Source organism: Micrasema longulum, unplaced genomic scaffold (genome assembly GCF_059751315.1).
Source record: "Micrasema longulum isolate JH-2025_06_02 unplaced genomic scaffold, ASM5975131v1 h1tg000322l, whole genome shotgun sequence".
NCBI classification, from domain to species: Eukaryota; Metazoa; Arthropoda; class Insecta; order Trichoptera; family Brachycentridae; genus Micrasema; species Micrasema longulum.
Window position 1 is genome coordinate 196,754 of NW_028277526.1, and position 19,213 is coordinate 215,966.

The following is a 19,213-nucleotide window of genomic DNA, read 5'->3' on the forward strand; positions in this document are numbered from 1 at the left end:
TAAATACCGCAATCAAATCTGAGTTCGCGAATTTGTAGCCATATCAATATTTTAAGGGGTGAGTAGGTCTTTTTTTCTATTTGTATTATCTTTATTCATAAATTCTCTTAAATGTGACATTTACATTTTCAATCATTTTTTTTTATTTACACAAATATTTATACTCTGGGGGCTATTTTCAACGAGTTGTAAATAATTCATTATTAGGAAATGGATATTAACATTGTTGAAACTTTAATTTACATTTCGAAAAAAACGAAATTTCCTCAATAATGTAAACAAAAATATGCTTTTTATTATTTTTATTTTTATAGACCACTTATATAGCGCTATTTATGTAATATATTTCAATATTCACACTTTCAATTGGTTATTTATTCGTATACTAATATTCCTATGATTTTTTTATATTGCGAACAGAAGGAAGAATTCTAAATAATTTTATTGGCCTTACTTATTAGATTCCCTTATACCACGCTCATAAAAATATTTACTATCTAGAATTACATACCCACTAATCTTATTTTATTTTTAAAATTTATTAATTCATATTTTTCAAATTTCATGTAAATAAAGAAAGTCAATTCTTAGATATTACACCACTCATAAATTATTGACATTATCATCGACATTGGTCATAAAATCAATTAATTACATACCTCAATATGCTTTAGGTGATTGGATAAATGTAAATTAAAATATGTATTACAATGAATCTTTTATGTAAAAATACGGTAAAACAAAACAATCTGCCAAATAAAATTTATCCGAATGAAACGAAAATTCGATAATCATTTAAACACTCATAAACGATATTTTACTTTAAAATATCTGAAAAAATAGTATGTTTTATAAATTGTATAAATTTGAGATAAATACGAGTACAATCGATTTTACAAAATAAAAATTTGACAGATGACTGATCGTGCGTTTATCCCAGCGATTGACCACGTTGGATTCAGGTATAAGCGTAGAATAAATAACTACGGTCGCTATCAAAGCTCTATCCCAAGTATAACTTTATGCGAGCTAAAAAAAAACTAAACTATCCTTATTATGACCGCTTATTATATTAAGCGATATTTAGATGTTTTTTTGTGAGTCTATTGTTTTGAAACGAGAACTCCTCTGCTACTTGAGGAGTAAGTAATACTTTTATTTTTTTTATTAAATTCATATAAATGTAAATCGTTACTTCGCAATTAGCGACCACTCGAGTTACGGGTTACATTTATATTCTATTTTTAGAAAATATATTTGCGAAAACTCTTTATCATCACATTCAGCCCATGTTGGTCCAATACAGATCTGTAGACCTTTCCCTGTCTCCTCCACTCCTCCAAGTTCTGCGCCGTCTTCAACCACTGACGATATCATATGATATAGTATGCTAGCGGACCCAACGGACGTTGTCCTGCCCGAACGTTGGCTTGCCTGCTATTCGTTGGTTCAGCAAACGTTTTTTTGATATTCGAATTTTCGATAAACTATATACTAAGTGATATTTGACAATTCAGTAATTTGGTTTAGTATCATTAGCTTTGTTTACAAAATTTGGGTTCAATTGTGAATTTTATCCACCCAGGGACTCACTCAAACATACACACCGTTTAGGAGTTCAGTGACATACACACGCACAGAAGAATTATATATAAAGATAATGAAGGTTATCGTAGAATTTTTATATTTCTGTGGGCTAGGCGGCACTGTTAAGGCTAACAACGAAAAGTAAAAAAAACTCACCAGGTCAAAATTGCGGTAAAAAAACAGTTACTGAGCTAAATCACAAGGATATATATTTTGCTGTATTGATGAACGAACATCATGATGAGTAGATATATTTACTTGTTTATTATATATATACGGCCTAAGCCAGTTACAATAGTTATAGCAGATCCGCTAGGATTACCTAAGAAAACGTATCAAAACAGTACCGGATGGCAGATACCATATCTATGCGACCAATAACCAGGGACGACTCCAACGGGAGTTTTACGCCTTTATTCAATGTAAATAATTTTCAAAACACAGCACGTTTTAAGGATGTTTATTTGAAATTACTAGAAAATACAGTATTACATTTTTACAAATACATATGTTTGATTGATTAAATTTAATAATACGTACATAGGTACTGTATTAAAAAGTGTGGTAAATTAAAATCAGACTCTTAATAATAAAAAAAAGAAAATATTCTAGTCGAATAAAACAGAATATCAACATGTTATAGTTAAAGGTGGATATGCTGCTGGGTTCCAGCAGCATATCCAGTAGTGGCCCTACCTAATGCAAGGTGGCTTTTGTGTTCCTCCACTACGTTTAAATGTTAATTTAAACAACAATCATAAAAAAAATATTAGGTGTTTTTAACTATATTTCATTGAACACGATAAAGCAATATTATTTATACAAAATTTACCTCTGCATGAACAACATGATTCTATCAGCATTTTATAATTAGCATTGGTATGCTTTCTCATTCGGGAGCTGATTAAATGCATTTATCAGAACCAGTGAAGGATAATTGATATATTTGAAGAACATAATATATTAAACGCTGTTTTTTACGTTTCTAGCAGAGGAAAGTCCAGATATGCTAGTTATTAGTTTTGAATAATGAATAATAATGATTTATTCATGTCTGAGCGATTAGTAAAAATTCTTAAATGGGACCCATGAGGCCAGAGAAAAATCGGTAGATCGAGGCTGCGATGAAAAGATGACTTAGAAAAGGATTCACTTAACTACTCGAAGCATCGAACTGGAGCGCTGCAGCGGACGACAGGAGTTGGAAGCTAATGTTGATGGGGTCCAATGCTCGATGTGGGCTGTGGTGTAGTGATGAAGTATAAAGTCTCAGCGATTAGTCAGCCTTTTCTGCTCCGTTGGCCAAATTTCATGATTTAAGATTTTCGAAATAATATTTTTATTGAACTATGTACTCCACATCATCATTGATAAATTTCCGGTTTGTAGATATATTTACAAGGCTCGCTCGCTGCACGGAATGTGAGAGAACTCTCCTTACATTAATTTTAATAATATTCAAATCAAATCGTATAGGTAGTTTAAAATAATGAAGTGATACAATTTAAAGTATAAAATGATGAACACAGCCAGATTGAAATACTTTCTTGTTGAGACGTTTCGGAGTATTCAGTAAAATCTTTTGACTAAAGAACAGAGAGAGAGGGCTGATATCCATATGAGTCGCTTTTCGATTCTTGCTGATCCGCTTTTAACTAAAATAAAAACATAACATTATTTATATAACAGATACATTTACATGTGTTTCATTTTTAAATGAAAGGTTTGTAAAACTGAGATTGCGGGTACCAAATTTTAAAACTTTTCAAAAATTATTTATGAACTTTGAATCGAAGACAGATTTTCGAGTTTAAGTCATTTTAAAATTCAATAGTTTGTTTCGTCCAGTTTTAGAATGTTTTGTTTATGACAAATCTAAACTTTGCTGTTTATTTAAATTGAGACGGAGACATGACATCCATAAGAAGGTACACTAAAAAAAAAACAAAAGATGTCAGGAAGTCATTTTCAGTCACTTTGAAAAGTATTGTTAACACAAATATTTAATGGTGGGCAAAATGAAATGGTAATGCTTTTTCGAAACATTTTATAAATAAATCAATTGTTTAACTATGAATGCTTAATACATAAACTTAAACAAATACACGAATCTGTAAAGTGACCACTAAAACTAGCTAATAATGATCGATTAAATGCCTCGATTTCTGTACCCAAAACCTTCTCTAGAGGTGCGGTGGTGGCTCTAACACTGGTCACTTGTAATCGTCACAGCCTTATCACATAGCGTTGTGTTGGACCCCGCAACCTTCAATCATCATTATCAATTTCTTATTTGCACTTAATGATCCATAGGGCACTGCATTGGTACTTCAAACTGCGCCTAATATACACGAAGGTAAAATGATCAGTCTCACATTTCAGGCGCAGGTCCAGGGAGTGTGAAATATTGTAGTAAAAAGACACTTATCATATTTTATGTCAATCCTACCGGGAATTAAACCCAGAATCTCAGGCATGACACGAAGCCGACTAATCTCCACTCGATTTACTATTCCAGGATTTGTACCCGAGAGTAACCGGCGAGTCAAAAACACTCGTTCAGGTTGCTTGTTCTATGATATTTCTGGACACGAAACCCCGACCAAGTTTAACCATAAACCAGCAGTGTGATTTTAAACGCTCTCACGGGAGTAAAGAAAGAATTTCTAGCACTTAATTAGTACGTTAATTACGTGCTAGCAACGCGTTCTTTACCCTCTAGAGCAGTGATGAGAAGAGTGTGATTTACCTATGAGACGTCAAGACGTTTTGGGTGATACGGGTCGTTCACGGACGATCTTCGCCCAAGGACGAGCGACGTGATTTCTTCGTTTAACGGGCTTACTTCATTTCTTTTTCTTCATTTCCTCTTCTTAGGTGTGACACGAAACCTGTATCAAGCCAAATTTTTCAGAACTTTGACACGCAGAGCTAAAAAAATTATTCATCACTGCCCTAGAGCGTTCGGAATATCGGCCCAGATATCATAACGGTCCCCTTGTGTCAGACACCGGAGATAGTCGCAGTAGTTAATGTAGGACGAAAGTTTTACCTAGAAGAACGGTGTCCCTCTTGTCGGGAAGGGCGGCCGCGCCGGGCGGGGCGTCGCGCTCCGGCCAGGGGGCGGCGGCCACGCAGCGCGCCCGGAGCCCCCCGCGCACGTGCGCCTCCCGCAGAAGTAACTCCAGCCCTAGAATGCGGCTGGCCAGCCCGCCTCCCAGCTGCAGCTCTCCGTAATCCACCAGAGCCTCGGGCTCCGTTATCTGGTGGGCAAACACCGATATGCATTTACCAATTACGAGTACCCCATTAAAAAAAACCACGAAGGAGTGAGTACATAGATTGACAGTTAAGTGGATAGGTACAAAGCATATAAATAAATATAATAAAACATATTTTGTTATAGGTATACTGATTTCATTGGGACGATCGTTTGTACAAAATTACTCATACATATACATACACACCATTATTATATTCGATACTTTAAAAAAATCTGTTTATTAGATAAATATTTGTTGGGCTTACAAATTGACATATTTGTCTTATACCAATTGCTGCTAACTTAACTATAAGAAACGAGAAAAAAAAGAAAAGAAAAATCTAATTATAAGACATTAACGTTCAATAAAAAGATAAAATATTTTTTTTTTTAAATCAAAACATTCCTGTTTTGATCGGTATTCCTATCGAAAATCAAAATTAGAAATATGATCGTAATAGGCAAAAAGTTGTTTTTATTTTTTTATTTATATCGTTGGTGGCATTACTGCCAACCTGCGATTTTGGCAAAAATGAAATTTTCAGATAGGGGGATTACTCACTCTTTTTTTATGTTCCCTACCCATACAATACGCATGAGACCTAAAGTATGGGAGCTTTCTGAAGAAGAACAGTACCGTGGATCGGAATAAATCATGTGTTAGATTTGATTTAAAAAACAGTTTTTTTTCTCCTGAAAAACTTGATTTAGATCTGAGTGGCTATTCAATCAGGAGTTTATATACCGTGCATTATCATTATTAGTTATAAAATAATAAAATCATTATAAGAAATAAACCAACGTTAATTTAATTATGACTGGGTTTTATTGTGACTGATATCATCATGTTGATGTCTACTATGACCAATCTGACGAAGTCTCAAGGATTCTTTTTTTTTAGTTAGATTTTTTATCTCGCTTGCGGTTATGCCTTGAATAGGCGTCAAAATTACGCCTCTTGTTTAGGAAATTCAAAAGTCCGACGACCCAAAAGACGTTGTTTGTGAAACGTCGGCTTTAGCCAAAGAAAAACTAAATTAATATTATATAGTAAGAGAAAATATTGTGTCCCAAAAAAATTGTCCGCTGCAAAAGTGTCCAAGTAAATTATATCACTAACGGTCTAATCAGAAGTAAAATATTTCTAAAAAATAAGAAAATAATGCTATGCGTCCACAGCTTAATGTAAAAGCTTTGTTACTATACGCACGTAAACATTATTATCTTCCTTCCGTTACAAATACAAGAGTTACTAGATACTCCACCCAGAAGCTGCAAAAAAATAAATACAACCTTCGGTCAAAGAGGATTGGCCTACTACTCGGTTAAAGTGTGCAATCTACTTCCATTATCCATAAGGACAATAAGTTAGTTCTCACAATAAAAAAATTGCTATTAAGAAATGGATAGTGGAGGTGGGGTGCACACGAATCGATGAGTGGATCAAACCAAATACTCGTAGGTAAAATGTTCGTACTGTTTATAAAATTTGTTCTATAGGTCTATATAAATTGGTTATGTTTTTTATGATTATTTTAGTTTTTTTTATTGTTTATTACGTCAATGACAATTAGTTTAATTGGATTTATTACGTTTTTTTTGTTGTTATTATTATGTTAACTTTATAAAATAGCTAATTTAAGGCATGTTTCACATTTTGTGAAATGTCTCCCTGTTCACGGGACACCCAAGTGAGGGTACATTATTCTAACTAAAAAAGAATACAAACAATGTAAAAGTATAAATAAACAAATAAATATGAGAAGATTCTATGACAAAAAGTGTCGACGAACGTATTTAATTATTCATACTTATAATGTATAGACTAAATACAGACCCTTAAACTAGACTCAAATGACGACAATAATGTACCTTTTCATCGTTGACGTACCAATGCAGTGAAGAGGGAGGAAATGATTTACCCGACGTGCAATTCAAATGGAGGGTTTCACCTATTTTGTATTCCCTGTCAGTTTCCGTAATAAAGGGCCCGTCCCTTGGTAAATCTGAAAAACGATGCACCTACATATTGTAATATATCTAATAACATTACTTTGTAATCAAGTTTCTTATCAAGTATTTACTTTGTCATTCAGGACGTTTTTAATTTTAATGTCTTTAAACTACTTTCAGCTTTGTTTTAATTTTCCTTATAATATTATTATTGTACTTTAAATAATAAAAATAGTTAATTGATAACCTAAACATGTAATTTAATACAGAGACTTTTGTGGTTCACTAGAATTAAGCCTCATTTTGTATTCTCTAAAACTACGAAATTATACTGTATATTTCCTGAATAAAAGAAAAGAATGTGTAAAACAACTGTGTTTTTAACCGATTACTTTTTATTAGAGAAAAAAATCATTGTTTAAAAACAAAGATATTTTAATTTTTTTTCTTTAAACATAAATAATGGTTACAGTAATCAGTGTCCTAATGAAAAGCGTAAAATAATTTGCTGTCTTTATTCAAAGTTTTAACTGGCGGTTTTTTAACGTTTTGAAATTTTTCGAATAACATAAAGTTTACTTGCAAAAGATGACATGACGGTTTATAAGAAATAATAATGTCTTTTTCATTTCTATGAGTAAGTTTTGAAAAACTTAGTTAGGTTAGTGAGTAAAGTTAGACGCCATACGGCGCCTAACGCCTACGTTGGCTTTGGGACCATAATACTATGGTCCCAACGCCAACGTAGTTTACACGTACTGTCTATTCAAAACTTTAATATAATTTGCTTATGTGTGCGTGAATGTTTTCAAATAAAATATTTTAGTGTGGCTACTAACACAAATGACATTTGTATGTTTGCTTAGTTCACTGACAGGCACTTTCACATTAACGTGGGCTTATTAAACATTCGAAAGCACTGTACCTAGCAGAAATATTTTAAAAAAAGGTTTTTAAAAAATTTCATGCACATCAAAAAAGAGTCATTTACTTTAAACGTGTTTTTTTTTCAATTTGTAGGTGAAAATTCTTGATGGAAGTTTATTGTAATTTATTATAGAAGTAAAAGACGAGTGAAACTTTAATCCACAAATTTGGAATATCCAGTAACCGGTTTCATCGCTTTCGCGACATTTTCGAAACTTTATTGAAACTTTTTACCCTTTGTTTTTCAGAAATCATAAATGACAAAAATCACACTCACAAGTGAAAGGATGGCGGGACACAATAAAATAAAATAATAATGATTATATATATACACAATACATAAACTCATTAAAATAGCATTATATCAACTCATTAATTAAACCGAAAATTTTTTGTTAATGATCCTTAAGATAAAAATAATTTAATTTAATTTACTGTAATATAATTTTTTACCTCTGTTTTGTATAAATACATTGAACTCCTTAATAAATTTGCCAGTCTCGAAGATCACTCGTTTTTTATTTCTATAATTAATTAAGCAAGTATAACTATACTTCGAATAAAGCATCTTGCGTCGTTTAGTTCAATATTTTTAAAATATAAAATTATAATTTTTTTTAGTGGAAATCACAAAAATGAATAAAGCTTGAAAACGAAATATACATTTATAAAATAGAAAATAAAAATATAGTTTTTTTTTATTAAATAAACTTACAAACAACTTGCAGTCTTCCTTCTCCACCGGCAGAAGAAAACCCTGGAGCCTCGGCGGAAACTTCACATCTGTAAGTGCCTGATGACTTAAGGGTAAGTCCGTTTATTTGCACCCTCGTATCGTTTGACATTTGGTGCTAAAATATCCAAAAGGGATCATTATTTTTGGTGATTTTTGGTTATACGGTAAATTTCAGTTCTTGAAAAACTTGCGATCTTGAAACTTTTTTTCTCTGCCCTACGCCTTGCCTTATTTTGAAATTGTTTGGATAATTTTTTTTTCATCAAGACGATTTTTGGATCAATATTTATATTATTTTGACAAATTTGCAAGGGTTCTTAAAGTTTTTTTTGTTACCCAATTTACATAGTTTGTGGAAACTTAAATAGGATTCTTGCATTGAAAACATACAAAAATTGTGTTCTTTACCCTTTGAAAAACACAGGTAGAGCACGTTTATTGCTTTTATTCAGAGTTTGATGGATAAGGATCTTGGTTATTAACGTTACCAACCCAGCATAATATAGTGGCCGGCAATCCGCACGGAAGGCGTCGATTTCTTTATAATAATTAAGTAAATGGGGACGTTCAAGTGGGCGTTATTTATTAATTATTCTATGCATTGGAAGCATACATATAAAGAACCCTTTAAATTTTAAAGTATAGCCATTGGCCATCGAATGGTTATTTGACATGTCGAATAATTAGAGCATCTTTGATCAAGCATTTCTTTCCCACAATCAGGTCTGTTATAAAACGTGATCATTTCAAACTTCTATGTGATTTTGTGAATTGAATTGTTTATGGTGCATTAGTATATAGTAAAATAACGTTATGTCTTATGTAAAGTCAAAAATATTCGATTCACCTTTCATGCATCTTGACGGAAGAATCTCATTCAAAATTTCTCTCTAGTTTTTTCGGATCGTTTGTTAAATTGAACGTAGTTATGCAAAAAGCAGCCAGCCATAGAAAAATGATACTGAGATAAAAGCACTTTTGTGAAAATGGTAAATAATCGAGTCTTCAAAACAGTTGATCTGTTTTTCGACTTTAAAAAATGATAAACAATAAATAAATTCGTTTTTTTAGATAACAAACAAGAATGCAATTATGTATTTGACCAGTTTTATTGATTTTTAAAGTACCGTAAGATTTTTCTAATTTTTTTGGTCTTTTCTGCAAATTAAGAAATGCCGTTTTTGATATAGACACCATTTTCAAAATGTGATTTTTACAGTTTTTTGTATGTAAGCGATTTGACAGTTTTTAGCAGAACATTGAATTGACCTTACTGCACCCGATAACATCAATATTTCATTTTTCAAAAATTGTGGACTGGGTGCTTTCTGCATAACTACGTTCAGTTTATTTACCATTTTCATGTTTTCTTTTTGGTCATTTTTTTATTGCATATATCACTATTTTTATTCAAATAAAAACATCTGGTATAAGCATGGCCTGTGCGTGGGAATATATGTAGAATATATTATGAAATATATGGTGTGACATGGTCCAGTCAAATTGTGTTCAAGTCCGATTGACAAAAACAAATATCCTCACTTGTTGTCTGCTAATAGGTTTGAATGCCCAACGGAAGCAGTTTTTACCAAAATAATTACACGCACCTGATGTAGAAGGCTAGAGTATGGCAATGATGATGGCCAAGCTCTCTTCTGCATCGCTGCAGTCTTTTCGATCAGTCTCCGGTAATTCGGACGATTATAAAACTCTCTTTGTAACCATTTAGTAACTTTTTTTTCAAAACTGTCATCACCATTACTAACAATTTGAAAAAAACAAGACGTAATTTAAAATACGAAATAATAACGTTGTCAACTAAGTGAGATCACTGTGACCACTCGCAAAGTTTAGCAGTTGATAACGGGTAAGCATGGACACAATTACTAGGAAAAACTGCGCACGAATAATTGATTCAACATTTTAAGAAGCTATAGGATGGAGCTATGCTAAAGCTTTGTGCTCTCATAATATTTTTTTCGTAATTTAATTTAAGATTCGAATAAAATGATCTTTTTTTTTAAAAAAAAACAAACGATTGCGCACAAGTGTTTAATTTTAATATTCCGAAATTAAATTTTGTGACATATAATTATGTATCCGACGCGACTACTCGCATCACATATTGAGACGCGAACACTGTAGGGTTAACTTCCCATTGTAACCAGGGCTTAGGGCCGCGATTACAAACGCTACACATCGAGACGGTATGAAGTAAAATCAAATGTTTGTACGAAAATGAGTATATTGGTACGAAAGTGAAGTATCTTCGTCGGTAACCTATAATTGAACATGTTTAGAAAAAAAAATTGTACACATATTCCATTTTTCATACAGCAAATTTAATTTTACTTTGTAGTTAAAAGTTAACTTCCCATTGTAATACTAGCCCAGGTGCCTTACGTAACCCATTTTTACTGTAGCAATGAAGTTCCTTATTATTAAGGGATGATGATTTGACTTACATCGACTTTGATTCCGTCTATTTTGTGACTATGCTGAGGAGGGTTGAACCTGGGCATGTACCTGTAGAACTCCATACTATCCTTGTACCACTTGACAGAGTAGAGGCTACCCCCGTGTAGCTCATACTTGCACTCTAGTACAGCTGGGTCTCCCCGCATTCTATACTTTGGAACAACCACTTCAATTATTTTAAGTCCTCGGTTTTCTGTAACAAAACATAAAAAATGTCTAAGTATACACGATTTTTTATCCCCTGTCAAGGGCACAGTCTAGCCTATTTTTTCGCCATGAAATGATTTATTGTTAGTGAATTTCTAAGAGTTTCCTAAAGCAGTATTATAAATCAGTTTGATAAACAAATATGCAGAATTCACGTTTATTTAAATAAATCTTGATTTCAACAATGTTTGAGTATGTCCAAATGCTTGCAGACTGGCTGGATTTTCTCCCTAGGGAGTTGTTCATATTTAAATTTATTTCAACAGAGAGGGAAAACATTTTTGAGAAGGGAATATGAAAGTCTAGGCATTTACAGGGCTTATGACCTGTCATTGCCGGTCATTCCCTTCTCATTCCCTACTAAAAAATGTTTTCCCTCTCTGTTGAAATATATTTAAATCTTTATTTGTTTAAAATATTTATTACTTTTGGAACGCGCTTGTTAGCATGGTCCTTGCTTCCTTTAGCGATTCGATCTTTATCACCTCTATGATTGCAAAACGTCACGTCGGCGTCGTCCTTTCATAGTCCTCTTTATCTTTGAAACAGGAAAAAGTCCGATGAAAACGGTGGCTGGTACATCAGTGCGGTCTGGTTTTTTTTGCAAAAATTCACGAAAAAGCAACCATGCGTAAACGAGCGTCCGTCAATCCGCTCTTGAAAATTTTTGAAAATTTTATAATTACACCAAAACTCAGTTTGTCTGTCGAAAACCAACTAGGCGTCCGAAATGGCAAAATGGAGATTAATTCTGTGGCTTGAATCTAAAAAAGGGCAATGTCTGATTTCATTACCAGCATTTTGTCGAGGGTCAATGTCAATTAAAATATATTTTACATACGCATATGTGTGTGATAATGTTTATTTTATTCATATTCATTATAAAAAAAAAACGAAAATTCATTATAACGCCACAAAATGGTGGAATAATTTATATCCGTTAAAATTCTAATTCACGACATTGGCTCTTTAGATCCAAGCCACAAAATTATAAACCTGTACACCAGTCGAGGAAAAAACAGGTTCTTTCAATCACGTATTTAAATTCGTAATTCAAATATTCGGAGCATTTTTTATTAAAGCTCGTATAAAAGTAATTTAATAATAAAAGCAGTTTACTAAGTTGTAAAAAAAATTGAGGCGGAATAAACTGAGTCGGAAAACTTTATTCTAAATCAAATTGATTGGAATATACAAAAAGGTCATTTTGCATAATACTATACATCTGCGTCAAATTGAAAATCAAAAACGTGTATCTGGGAGGCAATTACAATCGGATGATACGGAAGTTATACTTTCATAAAATGACTCGTCTACAGTCTGTATTGAATACCGCAAAAAAACATATTTACGGAATCTCTAAGTTCTGTCATATCACTCCACTACTTCGGAAATTGCACTGGCTACATTTTCCACAGAGGGTAGAATACAAACTCTATTGGCTTATGTATAAATCACTGCACAACTCTGCTGCTCTGCTCCAGAATATCTAAGGGAATTCTGCATTCCAGATGAACTAGCTGACAGACGTCTTACGCTTAGATCAGCTACATCTACGTCAAGTGGAAAAGTAATTATACCTCCACGCAAACAGCGCACTAAATTCGGCGAACGCGCATTCGCGGTCGCAGGCCCTACGGCATGGAATGCGCTCCCAGCAGAGGTGCGAAACTGTAAGAGTGAAGTGATGTTTCAGAAAAAACTTAAAACCCACTTGTTCTCTAAATCATTTGAATAAATTATTAGCATGTTATGACAAAGTACATTGTTTTTCAATTACAAATTGAAAAAGTTAAAATTAAATTTATTTCTATTTATAATCACTTTGTAAAGCGCCCTTTAAGTATTATATTGCAGGGAATCCATAAAAAACTAGTGAACAGAAAATGAAAACAGAGCATTCTCTGTTTAGGATAGTCTCCTCAGCTTAGCCTGATGAGATTTTTTATCTTTTGAAGTATAAGTAGTTCTATACTAATTTATCAATAAAAGAAAAACTAAAACTACTTCACTATAAAGCCTATAAAATCAAATGCAAGACACTAATACTTGTTATTACACAAAATATAAAGTATATATATGTGCCAAGAATACACATTACTTAAATATAAATAGTATAGAATAATTTATATAATAAAAAAAATAAATTATATACATTAAAGAGGAGTGATACTTTAACCCACACATTTGGAATATCCAGGGACCGGTTTCATCGCTTTCGCGACATCTTCGAGACTGGTATCTTTATTAAGGAGTTCAATGTATTTCATATTATTTTGAATTATCTATCATTACCTCTGTTTTGTATAAATACATTGAAATCCTTAATAAAGATACCAGTCTCGAAGATGTCGCGAAAGCGATGAAACCGGTCGCTGGATATTCCAAATTTGTGGATTAAAGTATGACTCGTCTTTTATTTATATAATAAATTACAATGATCTTCCATCAAGAATTTTCACTTACAAACTTAAATTAATTAAATTAATTAATTTATTAATTACATTATACATACATTTGTTAAGGACAGAGACACAGTTCTCTCGACTCGCTAGAAAATCCATGTTGAGTCGGGGCAAACAAATATAAAGTAATGTAATACATGAGAATATAAATAATATGTGTACCAATTATATAAAGTACTACGTTTATTAATTTACATATATTTTTCAAAAAAATCTTTCGCTTCACTATTGATATGTCCAGTTATTTTCATTTTAAAATTTGTTTTACATTTTGAGTCTTTTATATTTGGCATTAAAGCAAAAATATTTTTAGCGCAATTACATTATATTACTTTTTACCAAAGGCAGTTGATGCAAATGGGACAGTAAAGTTAATTTGTGTTACTGAACGAGTGTTAATATTTTTTTGTGTTCTTTTGACCTCACTTAATTTATTATAACATTTAAGTAGTAGGCACCTCACAAACAATGAGGAACTTCAGCCCTACGGGAAATTGGATACAAAAAATGTTTTCTTACGCGGGGTAAAAATTAGAGCATTAAATTGTAAGTTTCTTGAAAATGTACAGAAAAAATAATAAAAAATATTTTGATAAAAACGCACTACTTTAAATGACGTCACTGGTTCATGTCAATCAACCTATGATCTGAGAGCTATGGAAGATTTCCGGTCTGCTTGTCGCTTCTGGACCAATAGGAAGAACTGAATGTGAATAAGCGGAAATGAACCTCTGACGTCACACGTGGAGTTATTTCAGAAATACAAAACTTTAAAAAATCGTAGCGCCGATAATACGATATGTAAAAATAAAAAAAAAATTTTTTTGACTTTGTTTAACAGTCTATTAACAAATAAAAAATTTGAAAAAAACCACTGAACTTCCTCATTGTCTGACAACCAATATCTTAACCTTAGCGAATAGATCTTCCTTTGGATACCTCAACGGTTTTTAAAAATGATCTTCATGATCCATATATGTTGACTAAAAAAAAATGAAGGCTCAAGGCTAACTAAAGATTTCGTCAGCTTCGTGGTCAAATATTCAGGGCGTTTGTTTACCATACAAGATGTTTCAGTGCCGCGTTAAGGACGTCCTACCTTTACTATGATAAAGATAAATTCTCTCAAACGATTACAATGAATCACTACTGTCCTTCAAGTTTTGGGTACGCTTACGCCACGGTACACATATCTACGCGCTTAAGTGACATACCTTTAATATTACGTCATAGTTGAAGATAAATTCTCCCGAGCAATCACGAAGGAACACTACCGACCCTTTATCTTCAAGTTTAGAGGTAGGCACGTCGGTTTCATGCCAAGGGCTCGAGTACCTCACGGTACAAATATCTACTCATTATAAGTGACAAAAATTTTGTTCCACCGAGAAATTTGGGCTTTAATTACGAATTTTAAAACATTTAAGTTTGTAAGATAAGGTATTACCAGTTGGGGCCTTTCTTGTAAAACCAACATTAAAAAAATTCAATCTTTCCAACCTCGGCTCTTAAATTAATTAACAGGTCAGCTAGAATTGATAAGGAAGAGGTACCCGAACTTTTTAAAAAGCAAGGGTGCCTGTCCGTAAATGCTATTCTATGGCTCAAATTTGTTACTAGATACCGATTTGATAGTAACTACCAGAAAGGGTATTTGCATTCACATAATACAAGGCTAGCACTACGTGAAGGCTTGTCAGTACCGAGGTTTGTAAACAAGTATGGCCAAAGAACACTTCATTATACAATTACTAAAATTTTAAATGAGATTCCTGAGATGATTTTAAAAGAAAATGTTGACAAAGCTTTTGAGAAAAAAATAATTAAATGGTTAATGCGTAACAAAGCTTTATATTGATTATCATTTAATGTCATCTATTTTAATTTTTGGAAATATTTTTTGTTTGAAAATTAGGTATGCTTTTAGTTCTTAATAATGTTTATTTTACTTTTTAAATTTATACAATTTCTTTAACGTTTCTCTTTGTAAAGGAAAAATAAGAAACCTTTCGCGGTTTAGTGGGTTTTATTATTTTTCCTTTTATATTTTCTGTTCATGTTTTACCTTCTTTGATAAAAATGTATCAAAATAAATAAATAAAATAAATAAGTGAAAACTCTTGATGGAAGTTCATTGTAATTTATTATAAATTTGGAATATCCAGTGACCGGTTTCATCACTTTCGCGACATCTTCGAGACTGGTATCTTCATTAGTTAACCAGAAAAAAAATTGAAAATGATCCTCAAGATAAAAATAACTTTATTTAATTTACTTTCATATAATTTTGAATGCTCAATCCTTACCTCTGTTTTGTATAAATACTTTGAACTCCTTAATAAAGATACCAGTCTTGAAGATGTCGCGAAGCGATGAAACCGGTCACTGGATATTCCAAATTTATGGATTAAAGTATCACTTGTCTTTTATTTATATAATAAATATATAACGATTGATTAATATTTTAAATCGCTCTGAGGTAGCCGCATTTTTTCAAGAAATAAGTACATTTTGAATGCCAAATTAATTCTAACATAACTGTCAGTTTTTAAACTGAATGGCTAGATACAGCTGCATGTTAATATAGCATCATCCTCTTCTTCTATGTTTAAATCGGTTGATTTGTTATCGGCTAGAGGGTGATTCCTGAAACGCAGAGTGGTGGGGGTATGAATACGTAATATGGTGTAGATGTATAGTGTATAAATATATATTTTTTAAAATATATACTTAAGTAAAAATTGAATATAACATTCAGGTTGCCTTTTTAAAAATATGAGTTAGAGTAAAGAATCTGAATATAAGAAATAGAAAAGATCAAGAATACATGTAGAGGAAAAAAATATTAAATTTAAAGTTAATAATTAAATTATGAAAAAATACGAGAGCAAATAAAAAGTTTATCAGGAAAAGAAAATATTGACATTTATATTTTTGACCCAGTTTATAAATGAATTATTAGAAGAAGAGAGGCTTAAACTACCATTTTCCGTTGTTTCTATTAAGCCAGACTTATACGGTTTAGCGGCAAGGACATTTGCATGCCTCTGCCTTAGTGTTAATTTACGAAACGGAATCTCCAACACTTGATTCCTTTTTTGACTATGGCGTTTTGGGTTTTGAGGGAACAAGTGCTGACGATTTACAACAAACTTTAGACATTGGAGACAATACAACCGTCTAACATTTTAAACTTTGGCTTCTTGGAATAATCGAATGGGGGGATATGTTTTATTATTATGAGGCATCATTTTTATTATAAGTCATTAAAGGTTAAATATGATTATTAAATACTCCACCCCATCCAATTATTCCATATTGTTGTTGTTGATTGGACAAGTAAATGATAAACCATTATATTAATTTTGTTATCAACATTAGGCGCTTAAATACATACGTTAAATATGTCAGTTTGTTCACATTTTTTTCTATATGGTTTGTCCATTTAAGTTGGCTGTCAATAATGACACCCAATTTGATCGGAATAATAATCCGAAGTTTTTAATAACTAATGAAAAGTATTGGTTTTGAAACGTAAATATGCTTTAGTTCCTCATAAATGTATTTTGAAACCTTTTTTTCTTATATTTAAAAAAAAATAATGATTTTTTATCTCATTAGACATTTCTGGTAAATACCTATTTGGGAAAATGTTTTTTTTAAATTTATTTATCTTTGTCGTATTTTTACCATAAACAATGATAACTCACTATTAGAAAATGGAATTAAGTTGAGGTAGAGTGGGATTCGAACCAAAGACCTTTGGTCCGTGCGTCCTAGACCCAATATTTATTTTTTTGCCGAAAAAAAACTATTTTGTAGTTACAACAGGTACGTATTTAATGCTAATGCAAACCAGCTCCTTGAACGTTTCGATACATACATACACTTTGAAAGATAGTAAAACAGATTAAAAAAATAAAATAACTAAATTTATTTTTTATAATGGCAACATTTTACTCCTAGATGCTCTAATATGTTAGTAGGGCAGAATCTAGCCACGCATCTAGGCGTTCATTTTCAAAACTGACGGTTGCGTCAGAACTCAATTCGACCACGAAAGTACTTATTTCTCTCTCATATTTTAAATAGACTTTAAAGAAAAAAGTGCCAACCTCAGAATAATAAAAATTTCTCAGAATAAGAAAAAAAAAATCGTAATTTAAGGAAAAATCGCTCGGTGGAACAAATTTTTTGTCGCTTTTAATGCGTATGTATGCGTATCGAGGGGTATTAGACCCGTCTGTAAAAACCAATGTACTTACATCAAAACCTGATGGTGGGGGGATCGGTAGTGTACCTTCGTAATCGCTCTGGAGAATTTATCATCAACTATGACTTCATAGTGAAGCTATGTCACTTTAGTGCGTAGATATGTGTACCGCGACGTACGCTTACGTGTGACGTCGGTAGTGTATCATCGTAATCGTCAGAGATTTATCTTTAACTATACCGTCATTGGGAAGTTGTGACATTCTTAGCTTCCCATCATAATCGGCCATGGATCCCTGCCCTGGATTCCTGTCCATGCCCTGGATCTGCTCATGCCCTGATCCATGCCCTGGATCCTGGATCTCTTAATACGGTCCTGTCTGCTATCAAAATTATACTTCTTTTAGTAGTCTAATTAGTCTTACCTCGTAAAATGATCATAAATATGGCTATCATCCATTTGAATCCGTGCATTATCAGTTCGTAATCACAGTTTGTTTACGGAAAACTACACTTGAAAAAACTGTAAAAACTTTTAACTCAAACAAATTTTCTTCATATTTGTACTATCACCAGGTACGCAAAACTTTTACAAGGCAACTGTTTTTTTTCAATTATCGTGTAATTTCTACACCTAATAAAAATAATTATTTATTAAACATCCGGAGTTTATACTAAATCGTAGGAGTACAGCCGAAATATATGGTATTTGTCCTACAAGTTGGATGCGACTGACTAGTTTAGTTAGAGCCACCTACATTTCCCCAAAGCCGTAGGATTACATGGGAGTTGCGCATTAGGGGACCACAATGTACCGGGTTGCCGCACAGTGGTTAGAGATGAGATATTATTTATTTATTTTTTACTTAAAGGACGTTTTTAACCCATTATTTGAGACATAAGTCCCAACTCCATGGGACTAAAAGTCCTGTGTTGAGTTGCAAAAGGCAATTCAGTATATCACACTGACACATCAGTATATCATCACAAATATTTAATAGGATCAATTACAACAATAATAATTTAAAAAATATATGGCACGTCAATATGGTAAACAGTAAACTCAAACATTCGGAAAATCATCAAGGAGTTTCCCACACAAATCCCTCCCACTAAGGAAAATCCAGTCCTTAACTCCCTTCTTGAAAATAGTTTTTGTCCTTTAGAGCTTAATACGCTCTTCCGAAATATTGAATACTCTAGGCTCGATAAAAGAGCGATGTCTCTGAGCAAAAGTTGTACGGGTCTTAGGTATGACATAATCGTGCTCTGGAAAAACCTCGCACCAAGATTTTGCTCGAAGATCTCTTGTTCGACCAGAAGTATGTAGGTGTCTCTTTCAGGTACAGTTGTCTCATATCCAGCACCTTCATGTATTGGAACAAC

The 19,213-nt window shown here is 32.5% G+C and overlaps 1 protein-coding gene across 1 annotated transcript; it reads right to left on the bottom strand.

Annotated features, from left to right (window-relative positions):
* Positions 1-2,030: 2,030 nt before the first annotated feature.
* Positions 2,031-18,560, bottom strand: LOC148282493 (uncharacterized). Its single transcript, XM_088224985.1, has 6 exons — positions 18,253-18,560; positions 10,931-11,136; positions 8,445-8,580; positions 6,722-6,855; positions 4,640-4,850; positions 2,031-3,242 (listed from the first exon to the last, which is right to left on the bottom strand). Exons 1-6 carry the CDS (start codon positions 18,299-18,301, stop codon positions 3,157-3,159), a joined length of 822 nt encoding a protein of 273 aa, XP_088081111.1. The 5' UTR covers positions 18,302-18,560; the 3' UTR covers positions 2,031-3,156.
* Between the last annotated feature and the right edge of the window lie 653 nt (positions 18,561-19,213).